The following is a 24,403-nucleotide window of genomic DNA, read 5'->3' as shown; positions in this document are numbered from 1 at the left end:
TCCCACTGTGGGTCTGTCTGGCTTGGTTGCAGGGTGACCTGGTGAGTGCTCAGTTCCCTGTGCTAGAGAGTGCAGGCCTAGGGTGCTGAGAACCAATCGGTGAGCTCAGCCCAAAGGACATGCTGCATTTTGCTGCATTGGTGTTACTATTTGCAATATCTTATGCTACAGGTAAGAAAGAAAGAAAGGTAGGTATCAAATTACATTTATTTTTATGACTATATCATGAACATCCTCCCACGGCTCTGATTCCTTTCTAGCAACAGAGCAATAGTTTGGCTGATACTCACTGTACTTCGTTTTGGTATGAATGGAGCAGTTCTCAGGGCAGACTTCGGCGACCAGCACAGGGCTAAACAAATTTGGACAGCACTCCAGTTTTGCACAGACTCTTCTGCAGAAATCTGCCACTTGATCAGATGTTCGCACAATCTTGACTGTTGCCCTGTATGTTTTCCCTCTGTATCTAGGAAAGAATATTGCAAGATCACACATAACTAATGAAGTAAGAACAGTGGATGCTATAAACCCAGTTCTGCCCTCTATAACGTAGATGATCCTCTCACTGACTTTGGGGCGGGGGGACGACCAATGTACTGAAGAGCAGAATTAAGACATCCTGGTTGTAACAACTGTATTTCAGATACACTAAAATGAGGAAAGGCAGGATGCAGTAAAGCTGGCGGGGAAGGTTACAGTACTCAAGGTCAGAGAGACCACAGGGGTGGACAAGGTTTGGAGCTGTGGGTTTAGGGCATCGGAAGACTGGCTGTTTGGGGAGAAGGTGGGAGAGAAGAGAGTACAAGATGACAGCAAGGTCACAACTGTGGGAGCTGTCAATGGGGATGCTATATTGCATTGCGTTTTATTCTATGGTTCTGCACACTCCCAGTCTGCAGACCCATGGGCCCAGGATTACCATCTCTGCCTGGCATGCTGACAGGCGGTAAAGAGCCGTGAGCAGTACGGACTTATGGTGGTACAGTTGCAAGCACTGGGCGGCTTTCTGAAGAAATGTCAATTCATGGGCCTAGCTGAGACCTGCTTCACAAGCCTCCTCTGCGTGGGTAGGTGCTCTCTGGGGTCACCTGTCTTTTAGGGGGGCCAGCACTGAACAAGATTCTACAGTGGTAGCCACAGGGTGCAGAGATTGCTCCTGCTGGACCTCTGTCTGAGACCATCCATTTCTGCTTTCATCCTGAAGCTCCATCTTCCAAGAGGTTTTCACTCTGAATCACTGTTTGTCTGGGTGGTAGGTACCCCGTTTAGTAATACCACATCATGTGGCTTTTTACTGTGATGGGTTTGACTTTGTTTATTTTCTGGTGTTCTTCATTGTGCCATAATTTAAACGGCTCGTTCAGTACTGGAGGGGCCTGTCCCAAAACCCACTGAAGTCAACAGGAACCTTTCCAATGCCTTCACGAGCATTAGGATCAGGCCCCCAAAGATCCAGATCCTCGAAGATATTTAGGCACCTTGCTCCCATTGGAATCATGGGAGCTGGGTGCCTAAATACCTTTGAGAATCTGGGCCTAAGTATTTTGCCATGAGTGGAGAAGAGTAAATGTTAGAAGAAAAATTCAGCTCTCAGATCTTTGCAGTGGACTCTGCCTCCAGTATTCTGCCTTTCTTCTCTGTGCTTCTTCCAAAGCCCATTGAAGTGCATGGGAGCCTTTCCATTCATTTCTTTGGGCTTTGGAGAGGCCTAAGTGCCTGGAATTCCTAGGGGAATATTCGGAGACTAGACTCTTTCGTTATGGTGTTTTATATAGAGCATTTTTGTGCAATAAATGGCTGAAGGAAGGTAGACTTCCATACCTTGTGTAATATACTGGAGCGGTGAACTTTGAAAAACCACTTGTCCACATAATTTATTAAATAGCAGCGTAAAAACTAGTTGTAAACCGTGAGATACCGGTTTTTAAAGCACGTCTTACACAGTGTGCCTAATGGCAGCAGGAGAGACACTTGAGCGAATGCATGGTAGAGCAGTGGTTTGGTCCTATAAATATGTGCAGAGGAGAGAAAAGTAAAAAGAGCTCACTGGACTGGAACTGATGAAGAGCAAAGATACTGTAGCCAAGATGGATGGGAGAAGGGACGCAGGCAGCATGTGTGACAGCAGCACTGGGGCCAGGAGCTCTTGAACAGGAGGGCAGATGCTACCAGGCAGACTTGGAGCAGAGTGAAGAAAGGACAGTGGGATGTGGAATAAAGGAGAGATGACCAGACAGATGTGAGGAGAGGCATCCTTAAATGACCCATCACTCTAAGACTGAAAGTTATGCCATAACTCAGAGGGTACCTGTTAAAGCATAACTTTCTTCTTTAGTCCAACCACCACAATCCTGTTCTGGAAATGTGGAGGTACTTTAAGATCTGAGCCTCAGAACCATTGCAAGTTATCAGTGTCCGTGATGCTCAGAGGCCTTTATTCAATGGCAATTTAGGGGGAAAACTAAATATTATCTGAACTTTGTTTTTACATAACAATAAGTGATCAAGGGTCAGCAAGGTGCAAATGATACTGCCCATTACTATGCTGACTGCAAATGGTGCTAGGGTATAATTAGCAATGATACAATGCTTTACAGTCACTGTACTTTAGGTACCTAATTCCCTCTGAATTAAATGGCAGTTAGTGCCTAAATACCTTTAAAAATCTGGTCCTAACTCATGAGTACTCCCATGTGTTTTCAAATGATCTGATTGTTTATGCATCTCGAGAGACTCCAACAGGCATGCTGTACAAAATGGAAAAAACGCTCCCTTTCCCCTCCCAAGAGGTAAGAGGACATTACTGTCCCATTGCACAGATGGCATGACTGCCGGGGGAGCAGAGGAAATCATAGTTCAAACAGGTTCTACAAAACCTAATGTGAACAGAAATGATTCTATGGGAAATAACACCAACAGAAACCAGTCCTTCCTAGGGGACAAATTCTTCCAACTTTAATTCATAGATGCATAGACTTTAAGGCCAGAAGGGACTATCAGATCATCTAGTCTGATCTTCTGTGTAACTTGGGCCAGAGAATTTCATCCAGTTACATCTGTGTTGGGCTGCAATAACTTGTGCTTAGCTAAAGAATCTTTTCTGGAAAGGAGTCCAGTTGTGATTTGAAGACATCAAGTGATGGAGAATCTACCACTTCCCTTGGCACTTTGTTCCAATGGTTAATAACCCTGTTAAAAAGTTGTACCTTATTTCTAATTGGAATATATCTGGATTTAACTTCCAGCCATTGATTCTTGTTGTACCTTTCCCCACTGGGTTAAATAGCCCTTTAGCATCTGATATTTTCTCCTTGTGAAGGTACTTCTATTCCTTAAATGAAGTTACCTCTTAATCAGTAGTGTAGTCAAGGGTAAACATCAGATAAACTGAGTTAATCCACTTCTCACTGGGTAAATAGGGAGTTTAGGTTATTTCAACCACTTCTTTTTCTGTTGCTACACCACTGCTCCACATCTTCTTTTTCACAAACTAAACACTCTGAGCTCAAAGTCCCACATACACCACTTAACAGGAGTAAGAACAGCAGAATCTCATCCATAAATAGGTACCATGCCCTGTGGTGCTATGATCCCAAAGAGGACAGCATTGTACTACAGGGCCTGCAAAAGCAAAAAGGTGGAACTAACAAGAAGGAAAAAAACAAAACAAAACAGACCAGTCATTTCATTGTCCAGGTGAGATACAAAGAATGAAGACCCAGGATGGATGGGGAAATACAAATGTGAGTTTTATAATTAAATCTGTCTCGATGACTCAAGTTGTTCTTAGTGGCTACAGAAATGGAATATAATTTTAAACATGATTCTGGTCTTGGCAGTATCTCTGTAAAACAAGATTTATTAATATTTTCCATACATACCACTCTTTAAACCTTTTAACACTAAAGTCATTAATGTAATCTGAACTACCCTCTGACAGCCTCAGGAAAAGACCTACACTGGCTGCAGTTAGAAAACCATTTTTCCATTAGTGCCATTAAAAATATTACAGTTATTGATATTATATTTTCCATCATGATAAGAATCTCATTTTGCCAGCTACTTTTAAGTAATAAGCATCCTGCACTAATAACCTGGGATCACTGTAAGGCTTTAAAGTTCAGCAGTATCAACTGTAGCGTTAAGCTCAGTTGAACAATCTTGCTTTTCTAATTACTTGTTTTACATCTAAAGCCAAAGGAAAAAGAATTTTCAAAGATCCCTACAGTAATGACCCATATAGGAGAATTTACTGGAAAAAACAAGCTAAGGCATCCTCCAAGACATGAAAAGCTTTGTGCTAAATAGATATTTCAAACAGCAGGAGTGCTCAGCAATACTCAAAGCATTAACCGTTTCAGAATTCAGCCAATAGTCCCACTGAACATTGGGGCTATTTTGAATAGTCAACTGACTAGCAAACTTGAATTTCCTTCATCAGTTCTTGGACCCAGCCCCCTTCCTCAGCAAGGAACTCACTGCTTACCTCACTGAAAAAAAATCAACTGAATACGAGGGAGTGTCTTGCAGACACAAAGTACCCACCACAAATACCCCAGGCTAACCCCCACCATCCCTAAGACAAACCGCAGCTCTCACAAATACAACATGAGCGGATCTGAAGAACATCTGAGCCACTAAATACGAACTGGACCCTGCCCTTCATGGCTGGTGAAATCCAACGCAGACTGGGACTGCTACCGATATAAACCTTCAATGTTTCTATACGAGATCCTGACTCCTTGAAACATGTGGGTTTTTTTCTAGCAAATTCTCCCAAAAATAAATAATCCTGGATGCCAATGAGCTCACAAATTACTGCCTCCCTTTGTAGGCAAAATCAATGAAAATGTGGCCGTGACCTTACTCTAGCAGCATCTAATCTTCCACCAACATCTTAGACTACTCGTAATCAGGATTCACTCTGGGAGCAGTCCTGACATGGCCTCATCATGGTTATGGAGAGAGGTTACACTTCTGTGCCAGTCCTATTTGATCTATCTGCAGCCTCAGGCGACCAAACAATGCCACTGACCCACACATGGGACCTCACAGAGGTGGATGGTGTAGCTTGAAACTGGTTCTAATCATTTGAAAGTTATCTAACAACCTAGGCCGTTTCCCAATATGCACTTTACACACCCTGGATCATTTTAAAAATGGCCAAATGAAATGTTATCAAAAACTTCCCTGAAAAATATTCACCGTCGGGCTAAGAATCAGCATGAGACATTTTAGCCAAAAGCAGCTGTAATTACATGGGTGAAATGAGACAATCGTGATGCTCCTGAATGAATTCACGCAGAAAAATGGTAACAGACAATGACATCCTATCGCCCGGAAGAGAACATTTTTCACAAATCACTCTATGTCTGACCTCTCAGTCCTCATCCTCAAAGGAAACCTGCACAATGCTTTCAAGAGCCGAGCCTGGGAGCTTAAATTCATAACTTTGCTAGACACTAAAAATCATGGACTGAACAGAGACACTAGATTTATGGCTCATTACAACAATCTATAACCGACTAACCCTCCTTTGTCCTACAAGTACAGAGATATTTACTGTCCACCTTGAATGGCATCTTACCGTGTGTTTTAACTCCTTATGCTAAACAATCTGTTCCACTTTGTATTTAGCTGTGATGCTTGGAGTACATTTCCCAGACCAGAAGAACTCTGTTTAATCTCAAAAGCTTGTCTCCTTCACCAGCAGAAGTTGACCCAATAAAAGCTATTAACTCACCTACTTTATCTCTCTAGTATCCTGGAACCAACATGGCTACAACAACACTGCATGCATCTTTAATCATAACATTATTATTGCTGACCTAATCCCATGAAATATTAAAGCCCTGATTGCAGAACCCGTACATACATTGGTGAACACTTATTTGAGTTGGTAACTCCATGAGCACCAATGGGATTTTTCCTATAAGTAAGTGTTCACTGTTGTCAGTAGCTACCGGTGTGGTGCTCTGCTCTTGTTCGATGATGATAACAGTCGGCTGGGTGCGTGTTCCCTCTGTGTGCTACCCCAGCTCTGTGCAGATAGCGGACACAGCAGACCCCGAGAGAACCCCCAAAGACCACTGACTTTAGTAAGGTACGAAGGCACCCAGCCAGGTTTATTGTCAAACGAAGCACAGTAATAGTTCCCTATAGACTCTACCAGACATACTACGAATATGTGCCCCCGGCAACGGACACAGCTCAAGTCAGTGGCGGGACACTCCACTGCCCCCTACACTGGACGATGATGTGCCCTTCCAGGCCTATTCTTATACAGGTGCAGAACAGATTACTCATCCCTCCTGATGTATTGAGGTGCAGCCTTGTTACTCATTAGGGTGCTGCTTCTCTCCTGTTACATGTTGGTTCAATCAAATCTATCCATCATGTTGTCCTTTTGACCCTGTCTTTAAGATGCACCTGCCCGTTCCATGTTATCTCTGTGGAGTGTTCTGATGCCATCTTGGCATAAGTTCCTCTCATTAGCACTTATGTGTGGCTGCTCCTGCTTCTAGCAGCTCTCTTCTTGCCAACTTCTGTGAGTGGGGCCTGCCTCTGGCTCACAGCCAAGCCTTTGCTTAGCAATGCCTGGAAGTACTTTGGTTCAGGCTTCAGTCCTCAGACTGGGCCTCTAATACAAGAGTTTATGTTTCAGGGACTCATCTTACTACATTCACCAGGGTTAGTGTTCCACAATTGGGCCCAAAATTAGTATATTATGATAAAATTATATTATTATTTAAACAAAAGCAAATTATTTTAAGAATTGCTCTTCTAAAAACCCATTTTGATGGAATGTTAGAATGAAATATTTTATTGATTCAGACATGCATGGAACCTAGAGACAGATACGATCTACTTGATCTGTCTAGTGTACCCCCCTGCCAAGGCAGGGTTGTTGCCCACTGTAAATTTATTCATGTTTTGTCCACTTTGGCTTTAAATCTACCATGCTATGGGGCTTCTACTACATTCCTCAGAGGACAATTCCACAGATTCTATGAGATGAAATGTTTATTATTACTATGTTTTACCGTCATATCTAGATGCCCCAATGGAGATCAGGACCCACCCACTATGCACATAATGAAACACAGTCCCTGACCTGAAGAGTTGGCAATGTAAGTAGATGGGATGGAGCAATGAAGGATTGTTACCGCTATTTTACAGATGGGGAACTGACATACAGAGAGACTAAATGACTTGACCAATGTAACCCAAGGAAGTCTGTAGCACAGGTAGGAATTGACGTCAGCCCATCTGCATTTCTGCCAAGTGGCACAGCCCCAAGACCATCCTTCCTCTCTGCTCAGGCTACTCAAAAGTTCTTCCTGACATTCACCCAGCTACTACAATGCTCCAAAGCCACCAGGCTGACCCAGGCCCAGGCTCAAGGATGTTTGTAAGAGGAACTTGAAAACTTTCAACAGTGACACAAGCTTGGAAGATGGGGCTAGCAACAGGCTGCCCTAAAGGGCTGTGCTGCACCTGGGAATCAAAGCGGCTGAAGAGAAGTGACTGAGAGAGAGGAAGCAAAGGGCAGCAGACCTCAAATGCCAATCGTGCCCCGGCTTCATCTCCTGGCCCTGCTGTTTACGCCTGCATTATTTGTGGCAAGGACTGTCGCATGAGAATTGGACTTTTGAGCCACTTCTGATGCTGCAGCACCCTATACAGGAACTAAATCGCTTTGGGGTTTAGAGCATTGTCTTCTAACTTCAGTGCTGTGCAGGAGATAAGAACCTGTCCAGAGCAGAAAATATTTCCCCTGATGATCAGGGCAACTGAGCACCGGCAGCTCCCGTTGACCCCCGCAGGGATTCTGAGCATGGAGGGCTTAGGCGATTTCGGGGGAGGGATAGCTCAGTGGTTTGAGCATTGGCCTGCTAAACCCAGGGTTGTGAGTTCAATCCTTGAGGGGGCCATTTGGGGCAAAAATTGGGGATTGGTCCTGCTTTGAGCAGGGGGTTGGACTAGATGACCTCCTGAGGTCCCTTCCAACCCTGATATTCTATGATTCTATGATCGGGCATGACATTTCTAGCTTGTCACACCATTGTCACGGAATACTGATGGCGGGTGGGGCGTGACTGATCTCACTGTGTGCATGCATCCTCTTGTACCCTCCAGATTCTTTGTCTTCTTTGCAAGGCTCTTGTAATTCATTCTGTGACGATGGTCGCTGCTGACAGCAGAGTAAACTGAATACAGGTTGCCCGGCTGCGGAGCTAATTTATTCCTGGCGGCCAGCTTTCAGGCTGGTGGGAAGGCAGCCTTCGTTTCCCTCTCCCCCAAGACAAATAGCAACACCATCAAGATCTAAGGAGTTGTCATTTAAAATCAGAAGGAAGGTGGTGACGGGACATGTCACACTACAGCACGAACATTCCAGCTGGCTGCAGAGCTGTCATCATTAGCAGTCTGCTCGAAGATGCCATTGTGGTCCAGCGTTCTTGAAACTTGGTTTAAACACACATACTCTCGCTCAGAGCAGCTCTTTAGGATTCAGAAGTGGCATGGGCTGTCATATCTGATGCAACGTGTCGTGCGTCGCCTTCAGAAATCTGCGGCCTTTGATTTCACGAGTCTGGTTTTGATTCTGTTCAGCCAGATGCAATAGAAATATAGGCAGAAGCCCAAGCAAACTCAAAATGAACAAAACCAAAATCAAACCAGTCTTGGGGCTTGTCTACACTACCGCATTGTAACATACATCGCTCAGGGGTGTGGAAAAGCCACTCCCCTGAGCGATGCAGGTTACGTCGACTTAAAGCATCTCCCGCTGACATAGCTTCCAGCTCTCGTTAAGGTGGAGTAATTATGCCGACGGGAGAGTGCTCTCCTGTCACCGTAGCGTGTCTTCAGCAGATGCACCGAGGTTGGGCGGTAGTGTAGACTAACCCTTAGTTTGCAGGTTCTTGGGGCTTTAATCTGACAGTGTTTTTATGAGATCTGGACCATGGCATTCCATACACTTAGTGTATGGATGGGTGTAGAAGACACAACTGCTATCTTGTGGAAGGAATGTCAGTCCAGCTCAAATGTTTCATTGTGTCACCCTATACAGGCTGAATTTCAAAGGGCCTATAAGTCCTACTACTCCTGTTTTAAGGATCTGATTATGCACATACTTCTACACGGGAGCAATTTTGCTCAAGTGAGTCATCCCACTGGATTCCAAATGGGACCATTCAGCGGCAAAGTCTCTCACAGGCTTAAATGTTTACAGGATCAGGCCCTAAACCTGGACAATCATACCCTGGTTTTCAGATGTGCTGAGCACTCGCATCACCCACTGATGTCAGGAGGAACGGCAGGAGCAACGCACCAATGAAAATCAAACCGCTTAAATCTTTCTTTTTACCGAATTTTGAAAAAAAAAAAAGTATTTTTTCTGACATTTTGCATCTGCCAAATTCCAGCTGATGCAAAATTTCAGAGAGATGGGAATGTTTTCCAGTTGTAAATATACAAAAAATATTGTGCATTTTCAATGTAACACAAGCTTCATTTGAAACAGGTTTCATTTTTGCTCCATAAAAGAGTCCTATTCCCTTAGATTAAAATTGTGTGAGAAAACCACTTCTTTCTTGAATTCACAATGAAATACAAAAAGCTAAGACTTTTGAGTAGTTTTGCCTTTCTGACCATGATTCTTCCTTGGGCCAAATGATACAAGCTCAGCGACTTTAGAGTAAAAGGTCCTAAATTCTACACCTCACAATCCGAGTAGAAAATAGCTAACAACCGTGGAATCTGTATGGCCAAACATTCAATACAATAGCAAACCATAGCACTGTATTTCAGCACCAACTATTTCAATACATATAACAATAGTGTTCAATACTAATGAGGGAGAAACAGATGAATACAAACAACTGTCTACTATTATATAAAACAGGCAGAAATGCATAGACTTTAAGGTCAAGAGAGACCATTACATCATCTAGTCTGACCTCTTGTACAACACAGGCCTTAGAATTTTACCCAGTTATTACTGAGCCCAGTAACATATGTTTGGCTAATCATCATCTTCCAGAAAGGCATCTAGTCCTGATTTATATACTACTTCCCTTTGTAGTTTGCTCCAATAGCTTATCACACATACTGTTAAAAATATATGCTGCCTAATTTCTTATCAGAATTTGTCTGGTTTAGCTTCCAACCACTGGTTCTTGTTATGGCTTTCTTTGCTAAAGGGCCCTTAAATTAGAGATTAAAAATAGTAAATTTATTTTATTTTATGAGACCACAAATTGGATTAGTACCATTTAATAATAGATGAAGTTTACATCAAAACAGCATTTCATAAAACTCAGCACTTGCTGAATCAACACTTCGATCTGGTTTTCCCATTGCAAGGTATTTCTCAAAAGGGCTGGTTGAAAAGGATTAAAATTGGAAATTTTGATTACTTTTTTTTTATCAAAATCTTCCCTGCTCCCCAAAATCCCCCAAACCAACGTGAAACGAAATATTCAAGAAAATTTTGTTTCAATGTTTAAACTGCTATAGAACTGGTACAAAAAATTTAAAAAAAAAAATCAAAACATTTTTTTGGGGAAAAAACCCCTAAATGAAAAATGTCATGAAAATGTCCTTTAGTTTTTCCAACCAGCTCTGTTTATTCAAAATGGACAGTAAATGAATGAGTAGGTAACACTTGGAAATACTGACTTTGCCTTGAGTGTTTCCTCCTGAAAATTCCACTGTGGGTCTTCTACTAACTGCAGTTCTCGGAGGACGCTCCCTGGTTTGTAAGCGGCGTTGATTACCATGCTAAGAACCTAATGAAAGACAAAAGTAAACACTGAAAGCTTTAATAGAGCGACCACATAGTCACAATCCTCATCTGTGCACTCGCGTAGCACCTGGAGGCACCAACTGACTCAAGGCCCCTTTGTGCTAGTCACTGTACATATCACTGTATATATTCACAACGACAGGGGTCCCTGCCCCCATAGAGATTACAATCTAAGAAGTGCTTTAAAGATAATCCAGGTGCTGTCAATGTGCATGTTAACATTCTATGGTATTTACATGATTCTGTAGCGGGGGCGGGCGGAGTTGGTTTTAACACGCTATACTTAACACCCACACTTGATCCTTCACGGATGTGCAACTGACTGTAAGCATATCTACTCCCCACCCCCACCCTACAGTGGTCGGCTTCAGACGTTATTACAAGAGAGAAGCTGATAATATCATAATAGCATACGGTAGAGATTATCTCCTGCATCCTTTCCAGTCATGGGTAGGGCCCTACCAAATTCATGGCCGTGAAAAACGTGTCATGAACCGTAAAATCTGGTCTTTTGTGTAATTTTGCCCTATACTATACAGATTTATGGGGGAGACCAGTGTTTCTCAAACTGTGGGTCTTGACCCAAAAGGAGGTTACGGGGGGGTTGCAAGGTTATTTTAGGGGGATCACGGTATTGTCACCCTTACTTCTGCGCTGCTGCCTTCAGAGCTCGGTGGCCGGAGCATGACGGCTGCTAACCGAGGGCCGAGCCCTGAAGGCAGCAGCGCAGAAGTTAGGGTGGCAACACCATCCCATGCCATCCTTACTTCTGCACTGCTGCTGGCAGCGACTCTGCCTTTAGAGCTGGGCTCCTGGCCAGAAGCCGCCGCTCTCCAGCTGCCCAGGTCTGAAGGCAGCGCTGTTGCCAGCAGAAGTAAGGGTGGCAATACCATGACCTCTCTGCAGTAACCTTGAGACCCTCCCCCCAAAAAACATTTTGGATCAGAACCCCTACAGTTACAACACAGTGGCATTTCAGGTTTAAATATCTGTAATCATGAAATTTATGATTTTTAAAATCCTATGACCATGAAATTGACCAAAATGGACCGTGGATTTGGTAGGGCCCTCGTCTTGGGAGCTTGCCGACATTTTTGGAAACCAAGCTGGATACTTTTCAGTCATGAATTTCACTGAATGCTGCAGATTACAGTGTAAAGCAGGCATAATTTGAATAGCCTGGCTGGTTTGCTTATTAATGGAAGCAAGATATTAATTCGTTATTTGACCTTTGTAGATTTCACAAGATTGCTCGTTAAAAGAAATGAACTTAGAAATACCCAAAAGAGGGTCTAATAATAATACCACCAGGTTCTTATACCATGCTTTTCACCTACAGATCTCAAAGGGAGAAAGGGATCATTATCCCCATTTTACAGACAAATCCATATGTTCTCAGCCAATCAGTGGCACTGGCCTGTGTGACTCACAGCTATAGGAGTCGAATAGCCTTTTAAGGGCTCCCAACTTGGCTGGCCTGCATAGCTGCATCTACAACACTCACCTCTTTTGTGAAAGCTCCCTCATTTCACTTCCAGCAGGTACAGAAAACACAGCAATGTGAACACCAGTGCTCAGTTCACACTGACACTCCCATCATTGCGACCACCACCACAACCGCACTGGTGGTTCTGAAACAATGACAGGCTTTCCTCAAAGACCTAATGTAGGCAAGGCCAATGGCAGAGAAAAGCCACTTGGGATGGCTGCGAGCAGTCCCCAGTATGGTTCAAGGATGCTCCCTTCAGATATGCTAGGCTTGGCATCTAGGCTTCAATTCAGCAAAGCACTTAAGACTTAGATGTTTTGTTGAACTAAGGCCCTACCCAGCCTGTGTCTGAGATGCCTCATATCTCCTTCTCATGAATATGTCTTTTATATCCAGCACCAGCTCGGAATAAACAATTGCCTGTTAGAGAGAGAGCTTGATCAACCTGAGTGTGGCCTCCCTTACTTCCTAATGCCGAGGGCTACTGAATTGCAGAACAGGGTCCCCAGGGCAGTGGTGGCAGCCAAACTATTTGACATATTAAAAACTAGACTGGACACAGCACTAGAAAATGTAACCCGGAAAAGTGAACAATCCTGCACTGACAGGGAGATGGCCTTTCCCCCTTCTAATTCTTATGACAGCCTATAGGGAATGAGGCATGTCAATGTGGTAACAATTGCTTCTCTTGTATTTCTATCTGCAGGTCACCCACACATAACAGCATGGTTGCTGTGCTGCAGCATTGTCTTCTCCTTTGCATGGACTTTGCTCTCATTTGCTTCATGAGGAGCTGCCCGCTCCTCATGCTTCATCAACTGTCTGATTGTGCCCCTGGGAGTCTCTTGATGTTGCTGATTCCCATTTGGACCTGGAGCCTGCTTCTTTTGGCACAGCTAGACACTACTCCATCCATGAATTTCACGAATCAAACCATTTTTTCATAGATATTTAGGTCAGAAGGGACCATTATGATCATTTAGTCCGACCTCCTGCACAACGCAGGCCACCGAATCTCACCCACCCACTCCTGCAAAAAACCTCTCACCTATATCTGTGCTATTGAAGTCCTCAAATCGTAGTTTAAAGACTTCAAGGAGCAGAGACTCCTCCAGCAAGTGACCCGTGCCCCATGCTACAGAGGAAGGTGAAAAACCTCCATGGCCTCTTCCAATCTGCCCTGGAGGAAAATTCCTTCCCGACCCCAAATATGGCGATCAGCTAAACCCTGAGCATATGGGCAAGATTCATCAGCCAGATACTACAGAAAATTCTTTCCTGGGTAACTTGGATCCCACCCCATCTAATATCCCATCACAGGCCATTGGGCCTATTTGCCATGAATATTTAATTGCCAAAACCATGTTATCCCATCATATCATCTCCTCCATAAACTTATCGAGTTTAATCTTAAAGCCAGATAGGTCTTTTGCCCCCACTGCTTCCCTTGGAAGGCTATTCCAAAACTTCACTCCTCTGATGGTTAGAGATCAAGAACAGTTCAGTCACACAGGTACCATTCCTGCACCCTTTCCCCTCCATGCGTTCACAAGGACCATGGAGCAGGTGAATAACACATCTCGGTTGTTCAGCAGTTGTAAGGGGACGGAAAGCTCATTAGTTAATCCATAGACAATAACGCTTAGCACTCAAACATTAACTGATCATCACACCACCCCTGTTTATTTTCCCCATTTTGCAAACTGAGACAAAGCCATTATGGGCCAAATCTTCAAAAGAGCTAAGTTCATGAAAATCTGGCCACTCATTTTGATATCTAAATGGAAACTGAGCTGTTTTGAAAATGTGTCCCTAAGTGACTTGCCCAGACCACACAACCTGTCAATGGCAGAGGGAAATGGAAATGAAGTATTTGATCACCAGAAACAACATGTCCTGGAAGTGAAAAGACATTCACTCTGTAGTACAGAAACCTGGTTAAATAGAGAGCTCTGATGATTACATTGCGGCATAATGTTTCTGTAAACAAAAGCGCACTGTTGTGATGATTATTGTTTTATCTCCGGTATGCACATGGCAATGATCTGTAAACCTGTTCAAAGCTTCCTACCTAAATAAAAAAGTAAGAAAGAAAGACAGAAATCAGGCATTTGTGGCATGACTGACTCACTTAAACACCATTGCCTTGATCACCTATTAAAGTGATATTTGCTCTAAGTTTGCAGTGGGAGGGACTAGGTTATGGGCACAATTTCTCCCCCCAAACAGAACACAGTTCCACTCAGAACTGCTCAGAACTCTCTGGCTTTTACCTTAGACACCCAATTTATTTCAGTCCTGTACAGATGCTAACAATACCAGCGTTTTTGCTCTGAACTGCCTTGTCTCCACCATGACTCTTAGTAATCTAAGCTCACATTGGAAAATAATGTTTTGACAGGATAATCATTTCCCTTTGGGGGGGGGCGGGGAATGCTTTAGCTTTGTCTCTGTGTTTATTTCCTATTTTAAGTCCCTTTGCTTGTCACTAACCTTCCAGCAGGAGTCCATTACTATGTTAACAATGTTCTCTTCCAATGACATTATCTCTTAATCTCACACACAGTTCAACACTATGCAAAATCATATACTTTACTTCTTGGGGGAAAGGGAACTGGGTTTTAAAAAGTTATGTGAATGTCATCTGAGGTGGAAAGTCATTCACGTAAAAGAGACAAGACCCTAAAAGGTATTTAGGAATCTAATTCCCATGATTTCAATAGGATCTGTGCTCAAATCCTGATCTCATTCAATTAAACTTCCACTGGTTTCAGCATAGCTAGATATGATCCAAGTAACTAATTTTGGGAAACTTTCTTGAATCCACATGTATTTCTCTTTCACTATGCTTTCCAACGCCAGTCAGGAAGGATTCAGTTTTTGGCCCATGATGTCATAAATACATAGTCTATGACAATATAAAGCAACTGTGTAAACTGGAATAGCTCAGTTGAAGTCAGAGCTACAAAGATTTACTGAGGATGTAGCCCACACTTGCTCCTATTGAAGTCAATGGTAAAAACTGGCTTCACTTGGAGCGCCATCAGATCCATAAAGCTTATACAAGGTACAGATAGTACAAACGCCATATCAGATAGCTCATGATAACTCCATCCGCCTTGCTCAATCATATGTTTAAAATTCAGTCTAAACGGCTTAATTCTCTGAGCACCAAGACTGAGACATCTGTTTTAATTATGCAACTTCGCCATGCTCCTAAATTTTAAATTAAAAAATGAGTGCAACAGTTTTACATTTTTTCCTCCTGTTTTTCAAATACTGGCTTAGTCCCTTTTTGCATGTCAGGAGAGGAGAGTCACCTTATGCCAAAGTCCAAAACCAACTAAACAACATTAATTTTTTTTAAACAGTGAGGGTAATTAATCTCGGAAACAGATTATCAATGAACAGGGTCAATTATCCATTACTTGGAGTCTGTAAAAGGAAATTGGCTGTCTCTTGGAAAGAGATGCCATAGTGCAAGCACAAGTTGATGGACTAGGTGTAAGAATCAGTGGGTGGAATTTTATGGTCTGTGTTATGCAGAAGCTCAGACTAGGTGATCATAATGATCCTTTCAGGCCTTACAATCTACTAAATCTATGAATTGTTAAGCAGAGTTGCTGTTAAAACAGCTTTCATGTCCCTTATGTACCCTTGCAATGTGTTTGCCCAGATTAGACCCTGACACTGCAGTATTCAACACACTGGCAGTGATCTGTTCAATAAGGTTATCTTTAAGACACCCCCTACAGGAATGCCTGGACCTGCTACCGTTACTGGTATATCCTAACAGCACACAGTCATTAAGGGCTCTGCACATAGTTCGTTCTGTGAAGGCAGTGGTTCTCAACCAGGGGTACATGTAACTCTCGGGGTATGCAGAGGTCTTCCAGGGGGTACATCAACTCATTTAGATAGTTGTCTAGTTTTACAACAGGCTACATAAAAAGTACTAGTGAAGTCAGTGCAAAATAAAATTTCATACAATGACTTGTTTATACTGCTCTATATACTATACACTGAAATGTAAGTACAATATTTATATTCCAATTGATTTGTTTTACAATTATATGGTAAAAATGAGAAAGTCAGCAATTGTTCAGTAATAGTGTGCTGTGACACTTTTGATTTTGAAAGGAAGTAGTTTTTAAGTGAGGTTTAACTGGGGGAGCGCAAGACAAATCAGACTCCTGAAAGGGGTAGAGTAGTCTGGAAAGGTTGAGAGCCACTGTGTTAAGGGATATCAATACAAGTGTAGGAGTACTTGTGGCACCTTAGAGACTAACCAATTTATTAGAGCATAAGCTTTCGTGAGCTACAGCTCACTTCATCAGATGCATATCGTGGAAACTGCAGCAGACTTAGGTGTGATGTCTTCGACATTGCCACTCCAGTGTGTAATCGTCCTGGTCCAGACCAATTGAGTGAGGCTGGGAAGCTAGTTGCTACAGTCTCGAGTCGGTGAAGTGGAGAGGATGACCTATCTGCCACTATTCCAAATTTTGTTGTATCCTACAAAAATGCACTGTGATTGGACAAACTGTTATAACCCACAGTCCAGTTTTTAATGAGGTGTATACAATTGACAGTGAGTCTGACCATCAGGATGAAATTGAGGCAATGATACCCATTTTTGATGTCTGCATTACCTCACTAACCTTGACTATGAAGATTTGGTTAAATCAGAAAGACACCCATGTTATGCAAACTAGCAACAGCATGGGAAAAGCAAAGCAATCTCAATCAGTTATTTCATGATGGGGATCTCAACATTCTATTGTCGCATACTTAAATAGAAGTAACCTTCAAGGGTTTGATTGTGTTACAAATAATTATAATTGTCATTATGTTAATTTTATTTTGCCACTTACAATGTCTGGTTAAAGAGCAAAAAATTTAAACAAATGCTTTACTTGCTATTTCTTTTGTAACTCTGAGGAGACAAGTTGGTGTTACTGAATATCTTACTTACAGCTTTTTGCTTAAATAAATGGCACCATTTACAGTGACAAGGCAGGGCCTGTTGACCTACGAACCAGACTTTAGCTCACTCATGAACCAGACTCCCATAATCCTCTTTGGTTACTCTAAGAAAGGAAAATACAAGCTTGCTGGACTTGTTAAGAAAGAAATAGTGACCTTTTCCTGTTCTTTTGACTGTGCAAGCAATGTCTTCAACTGCAACAGACAGGAATATATATACAAATATACCATACCTATGCTAAAATAATGAGTAAGTAAGCAGATGCCCAATTATGTGCTTAAAAATTTATTAAAAGTACCAGACTCATGTATCTTTATCTACGTTACGGAAAGAGGAAATAATGGAACCTTACTATAAGTATTAGCAAAGGATAAGCAATTATCAGAACCAATACAAGACTGTGATCAGCTTGTCACCACTGTAGGGTCAGTTCTACGGATTGTGGTAACTATGATTGATACCTATTTCTGTTGTGCGCTGTCTTGATATCTCATCTTTTAATAAATTCAATCACTCTGACTTATCCAAGGTCTTTTAAAATTCTTTTATAAAATTCAAACTATATTAATGATCAGCTATTGATTAATTATTGACTATTGGTTATTGACTATTGGTTATTGATTATTGGAAGCCCTGATCTTCAATATATATATATACTGTGTGTGTGTGTGTGTACGTATATATGAATTTCCAGATCTGCAGCTGGAGTAACTCCACTAGTGCACCGTTGACTTCACAAGAGCTACCGTGATTCAGACCAGCTGAGTAGCTGGCCACATCTTTCATTTCATTCAAAATGTTGTGGGTTATGTGACTCTGACAAGCTGTGGAGTTATCTTTGATAACAATTGGGCTCCTGCATGGGAATGAACTAGGACTCGAAGGCTGCAAAAGGCTTTTCTCCCCCCTTGTCTCTCTGCTGCATGGATTTGGGCTCTAAGGACCGCAACATGTCACATCATGTCAACTGGTATCTCCACTCCTGCTCATTTCACTGCCAAATCCACAAAAGACCATTTTTATTTATGGGAAGAAAGCTTTTTGGACAGCTGGGAATGGATGTTTCACACCCAAGTGCAACTCACATTTCTCTTCCACTTACAAAACTGAAGGGAATGCTCTTTCTTTTGTCCCGTGCTCTCTTTTAGAAGATCAGCAGAAAGCCAGATCCACCATCAGCAAAATGCTTGGGCCTTGCTTTCAGATTTAGCAATGGTCATCTTTTGCTTTGCAAACACTGTATCCTGCTGTTTGTTCAGACTGTTTTGGATTCCTGAATTTCAAATCACGCTATCGCACCTGGAAAAGCAGCTTGATCTTGGCACTTTTTGTAGAGCTGCCTCCCATACTGTGAGACAATAGACTGTAGCCTTTCAAACAACTTCAGATATTTTTTTAAAATGAGTAAGAGTCCCTTGTTGGGACTAAGGCCAACAATTTAAACAGTGATCTGTCTTCTGGGTGTCTCAGATTTTAGTGCCCAATCTGAGACACCTTGAAACTGATTTTTCTGATCATCCAATGAAGCTGCAGTCAGTTAGAGAGACTGCTGAAAGTGCAAGACCACTGCTTATCCTACAGTATTGTCTTAGGCCTTGTCTACACTACGGGGGTAAATCGATCTAAGCTATGCAATTTGAGTTATGTTAGTAGCGTAACTCAAGTCGATGTAGCTAAGATCTACCACTCTCCCGTCAACTCCCCTTGCGCTTCTCGTTCCGGTGGAGTACTGGAGTCTATGGGAGAGCGCTCTGCGGTCAATTTAGCAGTTCTGTACTAGACCCACTAAATCAACCCCCGGTGCATCCATTGCCACAGTGTCAATCCTCCAGTAAGTGTAGACAAGCCCTTATTGTTTCCTTGTGCTCCACTGTGTGTCTAACCTACCTGCTGTCTTTTGTTATAAACGTATATTGTGAGCCCTTTGGAAGAGGGATCATTTTTGTTCTGTGTTTGTACTGAGCCTAGCACAATGGGTTCTGGTCCATGCTGGTTCTCTGTCCTGGACACAGCTACTTGTGTCTGTCCCATGCTTGAATCATAGAAGATTAGGGTTGGAAGGGACCTCAGGAGGTCATCTAGTCCAACCCCCTGCTCAAAGCAGGGCCAACACCAACTAAATCATCCCAGCCAGGGCTTTGTCAAGGGAGCCTTAAAAACCTCTAAGGATGGAGATTCCACCACCTCCCTAGGGAACCCATTCCAGTGCTTCACCACCCTCCTAGTGAAAAAGTTTTTCCTAATATCCAACCTAGACCTCCCCCACTGCAACCTGAGACCATTGCTCCTTGTTCTGTCATCTGGTACCACTGAGAACAGCCGAGCTCCATCCTCTTTGGAACCCCCCTTCAGGTAATGGAAAGCTGCTATCAAATCCCCCCTCACTCTTCTCTTCTGCAGACTAATGCAAGTGAGGTGCCTGTTTTGAAATTCTGGTCCATATTCCCCACAATCCCTGTTTTCACATTGTTACACAGACATCCAGTCCCACACTGCAGACAGATGAACCATACCTCTTTGAGCACAAGCACACACTTGCCAGGCCCAACAGACTGAGGTAGCTCTGCTATTCTCCCTTTGTTTAAATATGGACCTGAGAAGCAGCGATGATTGATGAAGAGCTGGGGGCAGCAGTATCGCCCATTGACGGTACCTGCAAGAAGAAAGCCACGTTACCAAGACTGCAATTGTTTTCCTGCAGCAAACCTAAGGGTCTCTCTTCTTTCTGCTAGACGCTTGCAAAACCACTGGCGGTAGGATTGGGTCCCTGGTAAGCACAGCTCAGTGTCCAGAAAAATCTCATTCATGACACCATCAACAGTACTTATAGGGCCCACAATAACAGAGTATCTGAGTGTCTCATAATTGTTAACCCTCCCCTGAGGTGTTATGACAGATGGGAAACTGAGGAATAGAAAGGATACGTGATTATACCAGGTCAAACAGGCTGATCAGGGAATTGAACTCAGATCCCGAGCACCCCAAGCCATCATGCTAACCACTGGGCATGCCTTCCTTTAAGCACAAGAGTTTAGGCCTCCATACCAGCTACTATGAATGGTACAAACAAAGGGTTAATTTCCTGGTACAGGCTCCTGCGCCTGGATTGAAAGGCCTGGATGGTGCTGGCATGTAACCGTGTGGGTGAACTGTGGGCCTCAATAACAACAGAGTGCTGGAGAGTTTAAGTGCTCCACAGCTTTGGCTGGGAGAGATTGCCCCTCAGCTCTGTGGGGAATGAGGCAGCCCTCGTCATGTTAATTTGAGTCATAGCCCATCTCTTCTGTAAATCATATCCAGATTTCCATACAGCTCTCCTGGCCCTTTTACCATTCTTGATGTCTTCCCCTAGCCCTCTGTTGAGGAATGGGACCTATTGTGATCTGACTACAAGGCTAGGAATCGAGATTTAGAGCTCTAACTGAGGTCTGACACTACCTTCTTTTGTGGCCTATGGAATTTGCCTCATTTTCCCCACCTGTAAAAGAGGAACAATAATATTTCACTCCCCACTGTACCACTGTCACAGGGATGGCGTAAGGGCTAGTTAGTTCATGATTCTAAGTATTATTATCTCCTCAAGCACCAGTCACAGAAAGAAAAGCTGGTGACCTCCCAGTAATCTACGCTTTGAAGAAACCAGGACAAAAGCAAATTTAAAAACGTGGCTTTCAAACAAAGGAGTAATCCCAATTTAGATTCTGTGTCATGAACTGTCTAAATATTATGCACTAAAATATGCGACCTTCATTAAGGGGGAAAACAAAAATCACTTTTGGTTGTAATAATGGTTGATGTGCTGTACAGATAGGCATGCAGAGAGATAATGAGGCAAATTTAGTTCTGGTGTAAACAAGTGCAACACCATTGATGCCAATAGGAAACAGCTGTATCTATTTACACCAGGGCTTTATTTGGCCTGACATCAGGACACTGTCTGGAATGGAGCTCTTCAAGGGTCACACTCTCAACACTTTTGACACCCAGAGGCAAATCCAGGTAACTTGAGACAGAGAGCGAGAGCGAAACGGACAGACAGACCCACACATGTGCACACAGATCCTCAGCTGATGTAAATCAATCAAATTTTATTGACTTCAGTGGAGCTATGCTGACTTACACCATCTGAGGGTCTGGCCCTGGGAGTATGTGTAGGTCTGTGTATACCACATCCACTTCTCACCTCTGGCTTTTCCACCCTGCTTTTGACCGATGAAGTCTGAAATGATAAAGGAGCTTTCGAGTCGCTGAACAGACTCACCTGTTGTGTCTGGCTGAGGAAGTGGGCAAAGGTCATGAGGTATTTTCTCAACAGGCACTGCGGATGGCAACCTGCTTAACGACAATACGATGCACTTAATACCAGGAGCCTGGGTGATGGATCAGAACCTGAGCAACTCAAGGTTTTGCATCAGTCTCATTAAAGTATGGTCATCACTTAGTACCCTGATATCTGCATGGAGATTATAATACTGCCATTTTGGCTTATATCCTCAAAAGGATTTAGGTGCCTAGCTCCTACTGAAATCAATGGGAGTTAGATATCTAAACACCTTTGCAGCGGTTCTCAAACTCTTGTACTGGTGACCCCTTTCACATAGCAAGCCTCTGAGTGCGCCCCCCTCCTTATAAATTAAAAACACTTTTTTATATTTAACACTATCATAAATGCTGGAGGCAAAGTGGAGTTTGAGGTGGAGGCTGACAGCTGGTGACCCCCAAGTAAAAACCTCATGGCCCCTGAGGGCCCCCAGTTTGAGAACCCCTGCCTTTGAGCAGCTGGGTCTTTAAACACAACACTATTTCAACTAGAATGACTCTGCTATGTCTTATGGTCAGGGATCCGTGCATTTGGGGGCTTTCACTGAAATTCACCCCTGGCTGCAAAATTGTGCTCCAGAATCTGAACTTTAATTTCTTTAAAAAAATTAAGTTTCTGGCTTAAGGATGTAAAGATAACGTTAAAAACATGAACCACGTGTAAACTGATGCAGCATTGTCTGCCTGAGTCTGCAGGAAGCCAGAAACAGCTTGTTAAGGTATGAGCTACCCCATCGATCCCAGTCAGGGCTCAGTGGGCAGCTTGATTTTGTGGATTCTGGAATTTTTTCCAACTTGCTGGAATTCAGCCTTTCTGTCCCAGAATTCACAGAGTCAAATTACAGGGCAGACCCTACTGAGATAACACTCTGAAACATCCTGTTCAGACTAGTGGCTATTTTATTTTTGAAAGGGACCCTTGCAAAATATTCAGCCGCAGGATTGACACTGTAGTTACTAATATGATGGACAGTAGAACCTCGGAGTTACAAACACCACAGTTACGAACTGACCAGTCAACCACACACCTCGTTTGGAACCAGAAGTACGCAAACAGGCAGCAGCAGAGACCAAAAAAAAAAAGAAAAGCAAACACAATACAGTACTTTGTTAAATGTAAACTACTAAAAAACTAAAGGGAAAGCAGCATTTTTCTTCTGCATGGTAAAGTTTCAAAGCTGTATTAAGTCGATGTTCAGTTGTAAACTTTTGAAAGGACCACCCGAACGTTTTGTTCAGAGTTACGAACATTGCAGGGACGAAGACCCTCCATTGCCGAGGCGTTCGTAAGTCTGAGGTTCTACTGTAACTGTTGTACACCATTCCCCAGAGGAGAATCGAATTCATCTACATATTGAAACTGCTTTTAAACAGAAACCTACTGCTTTTCTGGTTGCACAACTGCAATCTTCCTCTTCTTTCGTACTGCAAAATGAGAGAGGAAGAGAGAAATATATGGTCTGTTGTATAAATGGCTGGAATATAAAATCACATGTAACACAACGAAGGGCTCTTCCACGCTCAGCCCCACTTTTTGTATTATTATTTTTGTTACATGAGCCGCCACACCATTAAAAAATGAGCGTTTCAAAGGGGCTGCTGGTACTTTTAATTTTGCTACTGCAAAGTCGATACTGATTTTCCTGGGATCTGTACTTAGCAAATATTCAAATAAAAGGCGCATGCGTGCAAGATTGCATTTTGCAAGCGCGATTACCCCAGCACGGTCGCACCCCATCTCTAGATTGTGACAAGGTCGCTCAATGTTGCCGTGGCAGTAGCCTTCCAAATTAGGTCTGTCTGTCTGATTTTTGACTCCGATATATTTAACTCTTCAAAAGGGTTTGTCGCTTTATTTTAAAAGAACATTTGCCTTTCAGATGTTAATGAATATAAACAGACTGATGATAATTATTTCAGCTGGAGATGGGAGATTTGTGTTCATCTGATGACACCAGTTCTCGGGATCTCAATCCGGGGGCATGACCAGGCCCCAGGGGAGGGCAGGATCGTGCTGACCACCTTCCCTTTTTGTATTCATAGAAGGTTAGGGTTGGAAGGGACCTCAGGAGGTCATCTAGTCCAACCCCCTGCTCAAAGCAGGACCAATCCCCAATTTTTGCCCCAGATCCCTAAATGGCTCCCTCAAGGATTGAACTCACAACCCTGGGTTTAGCAGGCCAAATGCTCAAACCACTGAGCTATCCCTATTGTTAACTGTTCTCTTCCCCTTGGGATGCTGGTTTTCATCCTCCCTTTTTTCTCCTCCACACTCAGGACTGCCGCATTCCCCCACTGATCAGACATCTTCACCACGTCATCAGGCGGAGTTGGGAAGGGTGAACCTTCCGAAGAGCTGCCCAGCGCCTCCTCCGCTCGCAGGGCAGCAGTGGGGGTGTTTCTGCAAGAAGCGGTGAAAGCTAACACATCCTCCTGCTGTAGCTGCTCCTCTGCCCTGGTCTTGCACGACACCCACCTTCTCCCCAACCCCTTCCTCTCTTCAGGCCAACCACACGCCACAAGGGAGAGACACAGCTTGGAGTCTCTTTTGGGCTCCACTTCTCTGGCTCTGGCTGGGTCTCCATGCATCAGAAGGGCTGCAGCGGCAGCATATACAGCCCTGGAGGGAACCCACCTTGACTCTGGGAAAGCATAGATCCAGATCTCAGCTTTGTGCCCAGCATCTCTCTTTTTAAAGGGCTGGGCCCAAACCCCAGAGCCAAATTTTTGGAAGGTTCCCAGCACATGGGTCCATCCTTGGGGTTTAGGTCCATCTCTTAATGGGACTAAGGAA

General features: G+C 43.3%; 1 protein-coding gene across 1 annotated transcript in view; it reads right to left on the bottom strand.

Moving 5' to 3' along the window:
• Positions 1–24,403, bottom strand: part of SFMBT2 (Scm like with four mbt domains 2) — a 193,245-nt gene that overhangs the window by 15,520 nt on the left and 153,322 nt on the right. Inside the window, exons 13-17 of the mRNA XM_084636621.1 lie at positions 22,992–23,034; positions 21,551–21,621; positions 19,803–19,942; positions 10,687–10,796; positions 291–466 (exon numbers count right to left, since the gene is read on the bottom strand). Of these exons, the coding sequence (XP_084492747.1) occupies positions 291–466; positions 10,687–10,796; positions 19,803–19,942; positions 21,551–21,621; positions 22,992–23,034 (540 nt within the window). The remainder of the gene's footprint in view (positions 1–290; positions 467–10,686; positions 10,797–19,802; positions 19,943–21,550; positions 21,622–22,991; positions 23,035–24,403) is intronic.

The sequence above is a fragment of the Lepidochelys olivacea genome (genome assembly GCF_965140295.1).
Source record: "Lepidochelys olivacea isolate rLepOli2 genome assembly, chromosome: 1".
Lineage (NCBI taxonomy): Eukaryota > Metazoa > Chordata > Testudines > Cheloniidae > Lepidochelys > Lepidochelys olivacea.
Note: the sequence above shows the minus strand (reverse complement) of the source record. Positions and strands in the feature narration are given on the sequence as shown.